Source organism: Diabrotica virgifera, chromosome 8 (assembly GCF_917563875.1).
Source record: "Diabrotica virgifera virgifera chromosome 8, PGI_DIABVI_V3a".
NCBI lineage: Eukaryota > Metazoa > Arthropoda > Insecta > Coleoptera > Chrysomelidae > Diabrotica > Diabrotica virgifera.
In genome coordinates, this window is record NC_065450.1 from 92,125,706 (window position 1) to 92,144,090 (window position 18,385).

At 30.5% G+C, this 18,385-nt stretch overlaps 1 protein-coding gene across 1 annotated transcript in view; it reads left to right on the forward strand.

Annotated features, from left to right (window-relative positions):
* Positions 1-15,853, forward strand: part of LOC126890037 (uncharacterized) — a 43,119-nt gene extending 27,266 nt beyond the window's left edge. Inside the window, exon 2 of the mRNA XM_050658854.1 lies at positions 12,778-15,853. Within this exon, the coding sequence (XP_050514811.1) occupies positions 12,778-13,932 (1,155 nt within the window). The 3' untranslated portion in view covers positions 13,933-15,853. The remainder of the gene's footprint in view (positions 1-12,777) is intronic.
* The last annotated feature ends 2,532 nt before the right edge of the window (positions 15,854-18,385 follow it).

Consider the following 18,385-nt stretch of genomic DNA (forward strand, 5'->3'; position numbering starts at 1 on the left):
TTTTTTACTCTAATCGGAACGCAAAATACTCTTTATCGCCAACCGTCACTAAAGTCATTCATTATTGTACTCATTTGACGCCATTTGCGGCAGTTATGTAACACTTTATTGTACTGACAGAAGAATTTTACTTTACCTGTCACGATTAATCAAATTAACTGATATTGAATGTAAGCGGTTGATAGCAGTAATCGATTATTCATTTGAGTAAACTTAAAATTTATTTACTTTAATTATTAAAAATATTGTACAAAATTTACGTTATTATTAATTAAATTTATGTCAGAAAGTGAAATTCTGTAGTATTTTGCAATTATATTCATAAAACATAAATGGAAACTTTACATACAGATTTAGTAATTAGGTACTTAGTAATTAGGTATTTAATATTGATTACTTGAACAACTATCGATTAAACATCGAAATCGGCCATCATGCAAAAGCATTCAGTCATCGTCATTACTGTCACTGTCATACGAAATTTTTATTTCGTCTAAAATTAATAAAATTGTTAAATCTTTTAAATGGTGTTTTTGTTAATTCGGTTATAATATAGGACGGTGACAGATATTAATGATAATTTGTTAGCAAATATATTTATTTAGATTTTCTACTATTCATCACGGAAAAAGCAACTGCGCTACGGAAGGCTACACTTCATAAACAAAAACGTAACTATTAACGGTATTTTTAATTGTTGTTATTTTATTGTAAGTGTTAAAATTGCTTTAATATTTAAATAAAAATACGATTAAACTGCTTAAAATATATTTATTTCGTTGAAATTATAATAATAGAAGTATAACGTCTTACGTGCGTAACAAGTACATACACTCTTTTTTCATTAGGATGTAATTAAGTATTAATGTTTTTTATGATTGGCGATAAAATTTTGTATGCACCGCGTCAGTAAAGACTCTTTATCGAACTCGTCTGTTATTCGCCTCGCTCGCTAATGCTCGCTCTGCTCATAATATCAGACTCGTTCGATAAAGAGTAACTTTACTGACTTGATACATAAATAACTATTGTTTATAATACTTACGTTTAAACAATTTGTAATATTTGTTCTTGGTAAAAACTTTGTTAAAGACTTTGACTTTACTTATAGAGATTGGTTAATTTTAGCTCTTAATGTTGTTAACATTTAATTTTCTACGGGGTTATAATTGTTTATAAGCTTAAAAAGTGTATGTGATTACATAAATGTATTTTTTTTCATAGGCTATTAGTATACATCTTAACGAAGGAAATAAGCTCCGGATTGTTCAAATCCATTCAGCCAAATTAACTGGATCAGCCTCAGAAATTAGCTCGTTTTTCAAAAATTTTTATAAACAAATTAAATTTCGCAAAACCTATTCAACAGATCCAGACCATTTTTTATACACCATTAAAACATCATAATACCCATAATAGTCCTGTCGCCAGGGGGGTACAACGGCCTCCTTAATTCAGATGGACTTACCCAAGTTTTTTTTTATATATTTTGACCCGCAGAATACGAATTTTTTGGGTAACAGTTGATCCGGATGTCCATAAGATTGTTATAGACAAAGAACTTGAGGAATTACATAACAGCGATTTCTCGCAAAACCAAACATCTTTTTGCATTTTTTGGGTCATTTTAAGCAAAAAATATTCCAACAAGTTTTTTCGTAGAATGCATAGTTTTCGAGATAACCGCGGTTGAACTTTCAAAAAATCGAAAAATTGTAATTTTTGAACCCTAATAACTTTTGATTAAAAAATAAAGTAGCAATTCTGCTTACCGCATTTGAAAGTTTAAGTAAAATTATATCGGTTTTGATTATTTGCATTGCTAAAAATTTATTATTTTATTGTTAAACAAAGCTATAAACACCTAGTATGTGAGTGATGTTTTCTATGATTTCTCATTTAAAATCGAACGAGTAGGTAGAGTAGCTACAAGTGCAAGCGAGGCAATTTCTACGTAGCATGCGTTAAAACCTATGTATTAGGCACGGGAAACACTATGTGTTTATAGATTAGTTTAACAATAAAAAAATTAATTTTTAGCAATGCAAATAATCAAAACCGATATAATTTGACTTAAACTTTCAAATGCGGTAAGCAGAATTGCTACTTTATTTTTTAATCAAAAGTTATTCGGGTTCATAAATTGCAATTTTTCGATTATTTGAAAGTTCAACCGCGGTTATCTCGAAAACTATGCATTCTACGAAAAAACTTGTAGGAATATTTTTTGCTTAAAATGACCCAAAAAATACAAAAAGATGTTTTGTTTTGCGAGAAATCGCTGTTATGTAATTCCTCAAGTTCTTTGTCTATAACAATCTTATCGACATCCGGATCAACTGTTACCCAAAAAATTCGTATTCTACGGGTCAAAATATATAAAAAAAACTTGGGTAAGTCCATCTGAATTAAGGAGGACGTTGTAGCCCCCTGGCGACAGGACTATAAGTTTAGGTACATTTAAACAAATTTTAATAAATAATAAAATTGTTATTAACAATATTCAAAAACAGCAATTTTGTCGTGCGTTTTGCAGTAACTTTTTTGTTTATTAACCGATTTTCATTTAGCGTATCTCATTCGATGTATCTTTTTTTCTGAAAAAGTTACCTGTGGACATCAACTCACTAAATAAACAAGTTTTTAAGTTATGAGCAAGAAGCTAAGTTTGACGTTTTTATTGTTTATTTAAAAATTTTTTCACTAAAAAATTTATGAATCCCTACATGGTAGTCTTTTTGTAATATCTCATTTCAACGGTCAAACCCCGTCCTTTCAGTTATCTCGAAAAAAGCGTACTTGATTGATCTATCTGACTGATTTGGTGAATTCCAAACTATAGGTACGCTTTTGCAACTGTTTATCATCTTTTCTTTCTTTTTGTCGGTTTATCGTTACTCTGGCTCTGACTGGACTGTGATCGCTTCCTACTGATTGTTTATTGAGTACAGTTACATCTTGAGTAATTTGTTTTTTGTCTGTTATTATATGTAATCATATTCGTTTTAGTTCTTCCGTCTGGACTAACCCACGTCCATTTTCTATTCGGTATCTTCTTCAAAAAGGTGTTCATTACATACAGTTTGTGTTGCAGTAGAAAGTTGGTAAGCATTTCGCCTCTTTCGTTTCTAACTCCGATTCCAAAATCTCCGATTACCACTTCTTGATCGTCTTTTTCCTTCCGAGTTTCTCGTTAAAATCTCCCATTATCAGATTGTAATACACAGGTTCCTGCTTTTTTGTTCTTTCGATTTGTTCATAGAAGGTTTCAACAATGTCATCTCGTAATCTCTGGTGGGAGCGTATAAGTACCTGGATTATTTTCAGATTGTATCTCTTATTTAGTCTTAGATTTATACACATAACTATTGCGGAAATGCAGTCAATGCTCTATCTCTTTTTCTGTAATTTTGTGTGTACATACTAATAAACCTATTCCTTCAGTTGTCGATTCTGTTTCCCCTTTATAGTGGAATATGTTGCCTGACTTTAGTTTGACCTGATCTTTACCTCTTCTTTTGACTTCGTTAATTCCTATAATATCCCGTTTCACATGTTTGATTTTACTTTACCTTTAAGTACTGGGCAATAAAAATAGCCAAAAAAATAAATTAACAAAAGCTCACGTTTTTAAGCCCACTTCGAAAAATTGAAATTATTAAGGGGATAGGCGCAAACTTTCTGCTCCAATGCTTTTTAAATGCATTCATTTTTTTCGAATCCTGAGAACACTAATAAGTATTTTCGAAAAATTTAAACGCAGAATGAAAGATTACGTTATTACCGAGGGCCCAAAGTCCTTGAAAACTCCTATAATGTTTATTTTAATAAGTTACAAGGGTGGAAAAAAAAAAGAGAAAATGTAGTGTGATTTTTAATTTCAAATATCTCATTCAAAAGAAACTTTTTATTTATTCTAAGGGACTATCTTCCCTCGATAACAATTTATGTTAATAACATTAGTCTTTCGTTCTGCGTTAAAATTTTTCAAAAATATTTATTAGTTTTTCCAGAATTCGAAAAAATGAGTACCATGTCCCTGGTGATATTTTCCAAATCGAACATTCTCTATCGTTGTCATACAACGCACTCAGTCGAACAGAATGTGGTGTCAAGACAGTTAGTACGTTCTTTGAAGGTAAAATATTGCAAAACCTCTAAATTTTAAAGAACTGCTTGGATTGACATGAAATTTGGCATACACATAGCTAATAAGTCAAAGAAAAAAAGTGATATTGTGCCGATGTGTGGTTTTGCCCTAGGGGTGAGTTTCACCCCTTTCGGGGGTGAAAAATATATGTTCGAAATAAGTTCGGAAATGGATAAAATGCCTAATTCTAAGCAACTTTTGTTCTATACAGTTTTTTCACCAAGTTAATACTTTTTGAGTTATTTGCAAGTGAATATGTTAATTTTTCTACAAAATAACTACGCTTTCAAAGGGTTTTTCGCAAATAACTCAAAAAGTAAGTATTTGGTGAAAAAAAAATTCTTATCAAAAATATAGCACGTAAAAAAGTGAAAAATTTGGTGTACATATTAGGTCACTGTATCTAGTAGAAGCAGAGTTATAGCTAATGAAAAATAGGTTCATATTCGTCAAATTCCAAATCGTATATTTTAACGTGCCATAACCAAAAAACGAAACACTTTTTTGGGGAAAATTAATTTTAACTTTTTTTAAAGTGTTTAAAAAAATGCTTATTTTTGTTTTTTTAAAAAAATTTTAGCATCAAAAGTAAACAAGTTACGCTCAAAATAAAGTTGGTCCCTTTTTTTTGGTAAGAAATCGGGAAAATCACCTCCTATTTAGCATTTCAAATGAACTTAATTGTTATCACGTCACAAGTTTTTTACTCGCGTATCTATTGATCATACGGTCTGTAAGTTTCATCGGTTCAAAGTCCTTATTTTTAAAAGAGCTGTAGTTAAAAGGGCTTGAACGAGTCACTTATCACGAGTGAATGCAAATTTAGAAACACCGAATCTTGACCAATTTTTGTCTTACAGAAAAACAAAAAATACAAAATATTCAGAAAAGTAAAGCCTACTTTTTTTATTGTTTAAGACTTTTGGTATCTCTAACAATTTTTAAGTCATTTTGAAAAAAAAAGCATTTTTTTCAAAATTAAAATTTTTAAAAATTTATTTATTTTGTCATTCCCGTTAGAGGACATTCTAACCACACTCTGCTGCAGATATTTTAATATATGCAGTTCTTCTTCGTTTCGAGTTGATTCAATTCAGTCTACTTGCATAGCCTCTTTGATAAGGGGTAGAGACCCCGAAACACGGTGTCAGAGGATGGCAAGAGACTCGAATGGAATCAAAACGAAAACGATTATTTTCTTTTCTTTTTAAAAATTTTACTTTAAAACCAATTTTTTTTTCAAAAATAGGCACTTTCAATCGATGAAATTTACAGATCATATAAACACAACATAAGTAAAGTAACTTGTGAAGCGGTAACGATTAATTTCATTTAAGTTGCTAATTGGGGGTGATCTTCCTGATTTTTCTTGCCAAAACAAAAGGGACCAACTTTATTTTGAGCGTAACTTGCTTACATTTGATGCTAGAATTTTTTTTAAAAAACAGAAATAAAGATTTTTTTTAAACACTTTAAAAAAGTTGTAATGTGTTTTCCCCAAGAATGCTTCATTATTTGGATATTTCACATTGAATTATTCTATTTGGAATTTTTCGAATATGAACCTATTTTTCATTAGCTATAACTCTGCTTTTGCTAGGTATAGAGATCTAATATATACACCATTTTTTTCACTTTTTTATAGGCTATAATTTTGCTAAGAATATTTTTTTCGACAAAATGCTCACGTTTTGAGTTATTTACGAAAAACCGTCTTAAAACGTGGTTATTTTGTTGAAAAATGAACATATTCACTTGCAAATAACTCGAAAAGTATTGATTTGGTGAAAAAACTCTATAAAACAAAAGTTGCTTAAAATTAGTCAGTTTATCCATTTCGAAACTTATCTTGAACATATATTTTTTCACCCCCGAGATGGGGTGAAACTCACCCCCCAGGATAAAAGCACACATCGGCACCATATCACTTTTTTTCTATGACATGTTAGCTATGCGTACGCCAAATTTCATATCAATCCAAGCGGTTCTTTAAAATTTACAGCAAAAACCGTGAATGAATGGACTAAGTGACAAACAAGGCTACTAAATATTTGTAGGTCAAACTAGCAAACAGGTTGTATGTTCTCAAAAATATTGATAATGTGTAAAAATAATTATTTTTAGTTCAGCTAAGTACTTTCGGCATAAATCATGCCATCATCAGAACTACGTCTAACAGGTCATAAATACCCCAACGAAGCGTTATTGTTGACATACAACATATTAAAAACTTATTTAAAACTTTTTGCTGCTGGGCTGCGTCACTCATTAGGGCAAAAACCCTTAAATATTCAAATTTTACATCTGATGTGTTTAAAGTTAACAATGGCTACCACATTGTCCCAGGAACAGCTGAACAACAGGAAAGTTTTAAAAGCCAATTTAAAAATCCTTTATATTTAGTATGAAGGGCTATAAATCCTTATAAATATTGAAGTGAAAGACAATTTATGTTTCATTTGGATTCAGAGGCTATGCACAAACTACAGACAGCTGTTTCTGTTCACAACGTCTTCAGTGTAGCTGCGTGCCCACCTCTGAATCGAAATGAAACATAAATTCTTTTTCACTTCACTCATCTTTACTCAGATTGTGAGTACTAAGAACCTTTTTTCGTACCTTTTCCTAGACGAATGAAAGCGGAATGTGGTTGCATATTGTAGAATCCTTTTCGCTTTCGATATTCATCGTCTCTATGTCTTATAAGTTGTAAAAGGCAGAGATTTAGGATGTTAACAGAAAGGGGTTCTAATAAGGAAAGTTTCAGATTTAAATATATACTCAGGGACAAAAATTTTGCATATGCATGTGGAATGAAATTTTTTTTGCTGCTTTCCTTAGCTCCCCTGTATCATAGCAATAGGACTTCTTTTCCAAATGCGATGTTTTAAAGTATCATATAAATGGTATAATCGGATTTAAATCTGATCTAGGCTATATGCTGGCCAGTATAATTTTTAAATTGAGTCTCATCATGGTATACTCACTATGCTAACGGCATGAAGATGTGCATTAGCAGCCATAAGTCATATCCAATATGGCTTTCAAATTGCAAAACATGATCTTCTAAATGTTTTTAATGTACGTATCAGTTGGCATTCGCCGATCACCTCCACGTGTTCCGTATGGCCTTTCAAAGCAATACCGCTCCATAGCCACTATGCCGCCACCACCAAAACTAACGCTCTGTATGAGGTTACAACTGACATACTCTTCGCCAACTCTTCTGTAGACGAAGTTTTGTATATCTTGCTTCCATGTGGTGAACGATATGCCAGATGTAACCTCATACAGACTGTTAATTTTGATGGTAGCGGCATAGCGCTATGGAGTGGTATTTCTTGGAAAGGAGAGACCGAACTTGTGGAGGTGATTGGCTGAATGACAGCTGATAGGTACATTAAAACATTTTAGAAGATCATGTTTTGCCAATTGCCAGCCATATTGGATAACAAATTCGTGTTAATGCACCATGACCATGAAGCAGGTCTTCATGTCGGTAGAATAATGAGCACTTACCTTGATGAGATTTGATTTAAAAATTATATTGGCCACCATATAGCCCATATACTCCAGGCTGTGGGTGAAAAATAGGTCGATTTCAGGAAATAATTCAGGAATTTTTGAAACCTATCAGGTGTTGTAAAGGACGATGCCAGGAATAACTTCTACTAAAATGTGACCAAAAATATTGTGAGCTTTTTTTATTGCGATTTTCATTTGTTAAATTTGCAATTTTTAAAGATTTTTAATTTTGCAGCTTAGGATATTGATTCTAGAGAAAAACTTTTAAATAGAAAATTGTAGTAAATTAAAAAACCTACAATTTGAGCTATGGTAAATTTAATTTCGTTTATTGGTTATTGCAAAACAGCCTGCGAAAGGTCCAAAATTGCCGTTTTTTACAATTACGTTATTTATTGTATAAATATTTTTTTTTATTTTTTAAAGCTTTAAAATAAAGATCTTTCAATTCCAAACATAAAAAAAGTTGTAAGGCCGGATTAACGAATTTGTTGCTTAGATATTATAAATTGTTTATCACAAGAGGTCAAATGTTATAACTTTTTGAATAAAAATCGTAGAGAGTTGGTGAAACATCCAATCTCCTTCTAAAGAGTTATATTTTCATATTCTAATGTAAATAAATGCGTGAAACATTTTTAAACCTCTAATTTTTGAGTTTGAAAATAAGGGGGCATTTTCGTTAAATCATTTAGAGCTGAAGCGGCCCTGTACATCCTATGAATTTTTAACTTACAGATTATTGTTGCTGAAGACGAAACGAAGATTTATAAAAAAATAAAAAATTTCTACGACCAACTGAAGCCGAGCTAAATGTTGGGTTTGAAAATAAGGGGGCAAATTTCGTTATAAACATTTAGAGCTGAAGCGGCCCTGTACAACCTATGAGTTTCTAACATACAGATTATTGTTGCTGAAGACGAAACGAAGATTTATAAAAAAATAAAAATTTTCTACGACCAACTGAAGCCGAGATAATTGTTTTTTTTTTTTCTTAAATCGTAGTGCCTTTATTTATAACAATTAAGAAATTATTTTACAGTCATTGACTAAATAAAGCCTTATATTATCTTAAAACAAAAATTATTATAAACTATAGTCACGTTTAATTATTAAAAATTATTTTTAAATTCGGTGCTTTTGCGAGCGGCCGAATTTTGCAAATCACCCGGCTCGCTTCAAATCCGCGCGCTCGGAAAATTTTTACGTAACTTGTATTAAATTTTGACCGAAAACAATTTAATAATATTACCATTATAATATACAGTCTATTTACCACTGTATTTGTTTTTTCTTGATAAACTTTTAATGTGAAATCTCATTTCTGAAGAAATAATATTACAAAAATGATACATATACAGGGTGTTTCATTAATAATTGTCCATATAGTGACTGGAGAAACCTTAGAACAAAATACGAAGATTTAACCTAAAGCATTTAAATAAAATGTGGTTCCTTAATGAGTTACAGGGTGTTTTATCTGTAAATTTAAAAATTATTTTTGCTCAGCATTTTAAAACTATTCGACATATCCTTTTCATACTTGGCAGAAAGTGCGACTACTATACACCCTACTAAATTATGATAAACAAACGTTTCTAGCTACTACCAGAGGCGTACGACAGGGGATAGTGAATGTTTGACCTTTCTCAAATTCTACGCTACTGGAAGAATTACTATTTTAGTGCCATTTTTAGATTCTACAATACTGTCTACGTAAATAATATACCCTTCATTGGTAACGATAAAGTCATTTGTTTTCGAGATATTTGAAGTTAAATATGAAACGGCACAGTTATTTTGATTAATTTATGATATTATGATGCATATGATTAAAATTTCAAAAATTATTTGTACCCAGTACTTTAAAACTATTTGGCGTATTCTCATCATACCTGTCAGAAAGTGTAGGTACTGTACACCCTACTAAATTAAGATAAATAAACGTTTCTAGCTACTACCAGAGGCGTATGACAGGTGATAGTGGGTGGTTGAACCTTCCCAAATTCTACGCCACTGACGAAATTGCTATTTTAGTGTAATTTTTTAATTTTTCTATACTTTTTATGTAAGCGATGTAAGCTTTTTATTCGTAGCGATGAAATGATTAGTTTTCGATATATTTGAAATTAAATATGACGCGACACAATACATTAATCAAAATAACCGTGTTTTTTCATTTTTAACTTCAAAGATCTCGAAAACTAATGATTTTATCGTTACGAATGAAGAGCATATTATTTTCATAGAAAGTATTGGAGAATCCAAAAATTGAACTAAAATAGCAATTATGCCAGTGGCGTATAATTTGGAAAGGGTCAACCATTCACTTTCCCCCGTCGTACGGCTCTGGTAATAGACAGAAACGTTTGCTTAACATAGTTTAGTAGTTTGTATAGTACCTATTCTTCCTGCTAAGTATGAAAATGATACGTCAAGTACTTTTAAAATGCTGAGCAAAAATAGTTTTTAAATTTTTAGATAAAACACCCTGTAACTCAGTAAGGAACCACATTTTATTTTGAGTGTTTTGGGTTAAGTCTTCGTATTTTGTGCTAAGGATTCTCCAGTTACTATATGGACAATTATTAATGAAACACCCTGTATATGAAACATATAACTATATTTTTAATTTTTTCATTGTTATATAAATATAATAATAATAATGTTACTTCTTATTATACAATATAAAACTTTTTCTTCTTGTAATGACTATCCGTTTTGGATGTTGGCGACAAAATCGGTACTGCTGCTCTAAAAAGATTTGTAGTTGTTGTGTTGAACGACGTACGTAAATTTTCTAGCAAGGTAATCCTTCGCCTTCCTGGTTCTCAGTTTCCAAATGGGGTTTGCCAAATTGCCATGATGGTCGCCAACATCCAAAACGGATAGTCACTACAAGAAGAAAAAGCTTTATATTGTATAATAAGAAGTAACATTATTATTATTATATTTATATAACAATGAAAAAATTAAAAATATAGTTATATATTTAATATAATAATATGTATCATTTTTGTAATATTATTTCTTCAGAAATGAGATTTCACATATAAAAGTTTATCAAGAAAAACAAATACAGTGGTAAATAGACTGTATATTATAATGGTGATATTATTAAATTGTTTTCGGTCAAAATTTAATACAAGTTACGTAAAAATTTTCCGAGCTCGCGGATTTGAAGCGAGCCGGGCGATTTGCAAAATTCGGCCGCTCGCAAAAGCACCGATTTTAAAAATAATTTTTAATAATTAAATGTAACTATATTTTATAATAATTTTTATTTGAAGATAATATAAGTCTTTCTTTAGTCAATGACCGGAAAATAATTTCTTAATTGTTATAAATAAAGTCACTACGATTTAAGAAAAAAGAAACAATTATCGCGGCTTCAGTTGGTTGTAAAATATTTTTATTTTTTTATAAATCTTCGTTTCGTCTTCAGCAACAATAATCTGTAAGTTAGAAACTCATAGGATGTACAGGGCCGCTTCAGCTCTAAATGTTTATAACGAAATTTGCCCCCTTATTTTCAAACCCAACATTTAGCTCGGCTTCAGTTGGTCGTAGAAATTTTTTATTTTTTTATAAATCTTCGTTTCGTCTTCAGCAACAATAATCTGTAAGTTAAAAAATCATAGGATGTACAGGGCCGCTTCAGCTCTAAATGTTTATAACGATATTTGCCCCCTTATTTTCAAACCCAAAAATTAGAGGTTTAAAAATGTTTTACGCATTTATTTACATCAGAATATGAAAATATAACTCTTTAGAAGGAGATTGGATGTTTCACCAATTCTCTACGATTTTTTTCAAAAAGTTATAGCCTTCGACATTTGACCTCTTGGGATAAACAATTTATAATATCTAAGCAACAAATTCGTTAATCCGACCTTACAATTTTTTTTATGTTTGGAATTAAAAGATCTTCATTTTAAAGCTTTAAAAAATAAAAAAAAATCATTTGTACAATAAATATCGCAATTGTAAAAAACGGCAATTTTGGACCAGTCGCAGGCTGTTTTGCAATAACCAATAAACGAAATTAAACTTACCATAGCTCAAATTGTAGGTTTTTTAATTTACTACAACTTTCTATTAAAAAGTTTTTCTCTAAAATCAATATCTCAAGCTGCAAAATTAAAAATCTTTAAAAATTGCAAATTTAACAAATGAAAATCGCAATAAAAAAAAAGCGCACAATATTTTTGGTTACATTTTAGTATAAGTTATTCCTGGCATCGTCCTTTACAACACCTGATAGGTTTCAAAAATTCCTGAATTATATCACGTTTTTTCACCCACAGCCTGGGGTAATACTAAATTTAAATCCTATTATACCATTTACATGATACAATAAAACATCGCATTCGGAAAAGAAATCCTATTTATATGACACTGGGTACAGCACAAAAAATTTTAGTTCACACAATAATTTCAAAATATGCAATATTATTGTCCGTGAGTGTATATTATCTATTATTATTTTAATAATGGATTCTGTATCTGGGACTTTCCTATTTCCTTTAAGAGATGTCGCGCCAGCGTCCTAATGGTGGATTTTTAATCTATTTTTGAAATTCCGCTTAAAAAGACAATTTCGTTTCGTTTTGATTCAGAGGCGGGCACGCAGCTACACTGAAGACGTTGTAAACAGACACAGCTGTCTGTAGATTGTGCATCGCTCCTGAATCGAAATGAAACATAAATTGTCTTTCACTTCTATCTTTACTCAGATTGTGAGTACTAAGAACCTCTTTTCGTGCCTTTTCCTAGACGAATGAAACCGGAATGTAATTGCATATTGTAGAATCCTTTTCGCTTTCTATATTCATCGTCTCTATGTCTTATAAATTGTAAAAGTCAGAGATTAAGGATGTTAACAGAAAGGGGTTCTAATAAGGAAAGGTTCAGATTTAAATAAGTATCTACCTATTATTATTTTAATAATGGATTCTGTATCTGGGACTTTCCTGTTTTACTAAAAAATATTGAGTTTTTTGTCTCCATTTAATTGAAAATTTTAATTACCTATCACATATATGTATACTGTATACTCAGTGTTAATTGATTTTAAAGTTATAATTATTTGATGTTTTTAGGTGTGCTTGGAAAAAATTCACAAGTGTCCTATTTGTTCTGAAGAAATCACAAGTTTTCTAATGATGCGACACTTTCATTCCCACCACAAGGATGCCATATTGGACTATCCAGCACTTGTTTTCAACTTAAATGACCATTTACAAATACCTCGTGCTTATATATACCAAGAAGAAGATAATTTGTTTTTTCTGTATATTAGCTATAGTAAGTCAGAAAATGCAATAAAATTAGATTTTGTTTATATGGGCAGCTATGAACGCGCTAAAAATATATACCATCAATTTACCGTAAGTAGTGAAAACAAAGAATTTGATATTGTATTGAACCAAAAATCATGTACTAATGATATTGTTGTTGTGGATATATCACGTATGTCTAATATATTACTAATTAAATTTAAATTGATTGATCGCAATCAAAAGATTTTGACGATACTAGGTATTACTACTACTGCTGTGATAAAACCTACACCCAAAAATGATCCACAAGGGAACCAAATTGTAAAATACCGATCAGAATTAAATCTACAATGTATTATATGCCAAGAATATTGCATTTTTTCATTGTCTAATTGTCCAATTCAGACTTGCTATATCGACAATCACAATAATTATGTATGCTACTATTGCTATCAGTGGTTCAAATATAATGGAAAATCTGGTCTATATTTTAAAAGACTAATTCCTGATGAAATAATTTATATAATGAAGTTTTTCAAATGGAATTGTAGTAATTGTTGTATGGATATTAAATTTCCAAATATGACATCACATGAAATAAAGTGTAAACTGGGTAGACAATTTAGTTGCCCTATAAAAAATTGTTGTAAAAAAGGAACTACTCACCAAATGATCGAACATTTGAAAGTTCATAATTGTTTGGCATTTTCGTCTCACTTTAAACTATCTTTAAATATTTTAAGCTGCTATGTGTTTGTAAACGAGTATATTGTATATTTAGATTTATCTTGTTCAGGATCGGAAAATTCTGTTAGGACATATAATATTCAGGTGGAACTAGTAACAAAAACTGACAATTATGAAAAAGAAACAACAATGCAACCATATGTTCTGATTTTTGACACCAACAATGAACTTATTAATAATTTGTCTGTATATAATAATGAAATATTTGTAAAAGTTATTGTAATCTAATTAAACTAAATAGTCTTCGTTGAACGTTACTGACTGTATACCATTAATCACAAAAAAATTTATTGAAAATCCTTCATAAAAGGTAGGTATATACAGTGATGAGCGTGCTAATACCCGACAAAATAACGCAAAAGATGGAAAACATAATGCATTGTGAAATCAAAAGAAATGAAACTATGGTCTGTTTTTAAACCAAGAGGAGTAATTCAAATTTACCGCGCCATAATGCTTGTTTGTCATTGGTCCAACCTCAGGCAAGTTTACTCCACTGTTACGAAATTTTGACACTAATAACATTTATGAAATTTTGACACAACTGGCATTTCATGGGTTAATTAAGTTATATCGCCGATTTTTTGTGTTTTCTGCGTTATTCCTTTAATTTTTAAATTTGTAGCCCACTTTTATATAAAAAGCAGTTGTTTTTAGAACTATTTAGCGACGTATTAATATATCATAAGTATGGATTACCGTCGAATGCCGACATGATCAACAAAAAAAGAAGATGTATTTGGTGATTTTTCTAGTGACTTTCTTGGGTGTTATTCTTTTTAGTTTACTCCTCCTGGTTTAAAAACAAACCAAAGTAGAGGGGGAAATTATCGATATAAACGTATAAATTAGCATTACATTCCATAGTTGCACATTTAGACGTATCAGAGGAGTATGACAACTGTCACTGTGACAAGAGAATTTTTATAAAATACTCCTGTCACAGATGTCTAAAGGTGAAAAACTATGTAATGTAATGTTAATTTAAACGTTTATATCGATAATTTCCAATTCTACTGGTTTTATCTCTTTTTATTTCAAAATGTATTGGCGATCTTAAGTCATAATGACGACCTCTCGTGAATTTCGGCAGAACTAAAATTGAGGGTGTTTTTCTTCTTTTTTTTTATTGGCCTACTATAGTGCACGGTTATTAGACATTTACTACGGTTGTCTTGTCCGACGGTGGTGGGAGACTTAAATTTTTGACTTTACGTCACAAGAATAGGTACACAATCTCATATTTTTAAATGATTTTCGTCCATTGAATGTGTATTATTGTGTATGTATGTGTATTATTTGTGTTATTATTTATCTTATATATCCTAGTTTATATTTTTGTATTTGTAATTTTGGTGTTGTTTCCCGTAAAAACTTAGTTTTAATTATTCATGAAGTTATTTATTATATGTAGTTGTACATCCTACCTATTGTAGGAGCTTAAGAGGATCGGTACGTATTTTCGGCTGCAATGCTATTCAAATGGGGATTCATTTTTTTCGAATCCTGAGAAAACTAATAAGTATTTTTGAAAAATTTAAACGCAAAATGAAAGATTACGTTATTAGCGAGGGCGGAAAGTCCCAGAGAACTTCTATAATGTTTATTTTAATTAGTTACAGGGGTGAAAAACTAGGAGAAAATGTAGTGTGATTTTTAATTTCAAATATCTCATTCGAAAGAAACTTCTTATATATTTTAAGGGACTTTCGGCCCTCGATAATAATTATGTCTTTCATTTTGTGTTTAAACTTTTTAAAAATATTTATTAGTTTTTTCAGGATTCGAAAAAAATGGACACCATGTCCGTGGAAATCGAACATTCGCTATCTTTGTCATACAACGCACTCAGTCGAATATAATGTTATGACAAGACTCAAGACAGTGACAAGTAGAGATGTGTCCGACCCGCTATTTTGATATAGCAGTTCATTCTCCTACTGCTTTTTAACGCTTTTACGATGATAATAAAATCAATCAAAGAGTTGTTTATTAAATAGTATTGATAGTGTATTTGAAAAATAATAATTGATTTAAGGCGTAAAATTAATAAAAAGTTATTTATTGTTTATATATTATTTATGGATAATCCAAGTCTTTCAAATCATTAAAGTTCAAATAAAGGTATCATTTTATAAGAGTTTGTTCCGATAACCGTAAATAGGGCTTTTCATTCACAGTCATTTGTTTCGAGCTTCTGTCATGTGTCACATAATATTAATATATCTACGTCATACGTTATTGGTATATAACAATGATACAAACCAAAGACGTATGGCGTAGATATATTAATATTATGTGACACGTGACAGAAGCTCGAAACAAATGACAATCGATGAAAAGCCCTATAGGTACGAGTTTAGCTATAAAGTAAAGTGCCAATGGTGGCATAAAATGTAGTAAATGCTAATGCTTCAAGTACGTACTACATTTTTGAAGATTTCACTACACTTAAAAAGCATTTGCTTTTCTCTGTAGTGTTTGCTTCTATTTACCAGCCTACATGAAAGAATGTACTACGCTTTTGAAGTATATGCTTGTTTAGTAGTATTTTGCTTCAGTTTAAGTGAAGTTGGTGGGTGGACGTCTTCGGCGTATGTATTTTTTTGTTACAATATGGCAGCATTTATGAATGTGTGTCATAGAAAAATTTACAAACTAAGAAGAAGATTCTTAATTTTTGGGGTCATTCTTTTATCAAATAAAATTTAATAATTGTGAAGAAGATTAACAAATAACAATTGTTCATTTTTATCCTCGCGTAACTCGTTTGTCGCTTCGGAATCTGAGTCACTCGTTTTACTCATGTACAATTCTAATAATTAAATAATCCAACAAATAGGTTATTCCTTTAAACGAGAATAAAATTTAATGCGAAAATTCTTGGTTTACCGATAGATTTTATAGATCATATTTTCACTATAAATTTAAAATTAATTTAAAAAATACAATAGTAATTAATTTGATTTATGTAAAAAAAGTACTTACTTCAATTCAGCTAACCGTCTATTTATTCGCTTTTCAGTAACACATTTCTTGTAACAACGTCCCATATTTTAATTTGCGCAAATAAAGAAATAAATAAAGTCTTTATAAATTAATTGAGTAATACTACATTTATACAACGCAGTTCTTCACATGTTCAAACCTTATCTAAGCTTTCCATGGTAACACTACATTATTAAAATAACTTTACAACTTTTTTTCTTTTTCGACTATTTTTATAGTATATAAATAATGGTAACCACTGAATACATAATTAGTGAAAAAATAATCCTATCATTTATCCAAGGTTTATAAAGGTTATCCAAGAACCAAGAACATTCAAAAACTGAACGAGACCGAAATAGCCATCTCTACCTTTCTAATGACAATGTCACTGTCAACCTAATGTTTACATCTGCAGTTTTCATACCAGTGAGAATTTTACTACACGTAATTTGCCGTGTAAAGACAGAAAAAGTAGGGATAGCCGTAAAATATTTGCGAATTATGTACCTATAGCCTTAAAGAAGAATGTATATTTATAACAACGTAGAATGAAGTAAACACTTCTGATGTATATAGGTATATTATAAATTTATTAAAAAAATTTTAAAATTCATCCACAAGGGAGTGGTTGTACAAAACGTTTTCGGTCAAACTGACCATCCTCAGTGTAAACCTGGAAATAAGTGAACCACTTAGATTGAAATGCAAAAGGGTGAAATTTTGACAGTTAAAAAAGAAAATGTGGTTACTTACGTCCAGTGTACAAGTAATTGAAACTAGCCACTTGAAAAGGTGTAAAACCTCAAAATAACATTATTGCTACATTATGAGATGTATAGTAATCGACAATAAGTCGATGTCTTAAGATTAAAAATGTATCACATGTGGATGTATGTCATCCTTGCTCGGAATTAGCACAAGGTTGTGATCAGGTTAGAGGTTAACAACCAACTGATTAGACAGATTGGTGCCTGAAAATTCATGACAAGATGTCAAAGAAGATAGGTGGATTTCTCAAATGTCAACCGAAAAATTTTTGACAGTGTGCATTAATATTTAACTTAATTATTCAATTGTGAATATGCAACTATTAAATTTGTTTGATATGAATTCTAAATTGTAAATAAAGGTTAATAAGCTATAATGATATATTCATTTGTTTACGGTGCACTAATGAATATATCATTATAGCTTATTAACCTTTATTTACAATTTAGAATTCATATCAAACAAATTTAATAGTTGCATATTCACAATTGAATAATTAAGTTAAATATTAATGCACATTGTCAAAAATTTTTCGGTTGACATTTGAGAAATCCACCTATCTTCTTTGACATCTTGTCATGAATTTTCAGGCACCAATCTGTCTAATCAGTTGGTTGTTAACCTCTAACCTGATCACAACCTTGTGCTAATTCCGAGCAAGGATGACATACATCCACATGTGATACATTTTTAATCTTAAGACATCGACTTATTGTCGATTACTATACATCTCATAATGTAGCAATAATGTTATTTTGAGGTTTTACACCTTTTCAAGTGGCTAGTTTCAATTACTTGTACATTGGACGTAAGTAACCACATTTTCTTTTTTAACTGTCAAAATTTCACCCTTTTGCATTTCAATCTAAGTGGTTCACTTATTTCCAGGTTTACACTGAGGATGGTCAGTTTGACCGAAAAC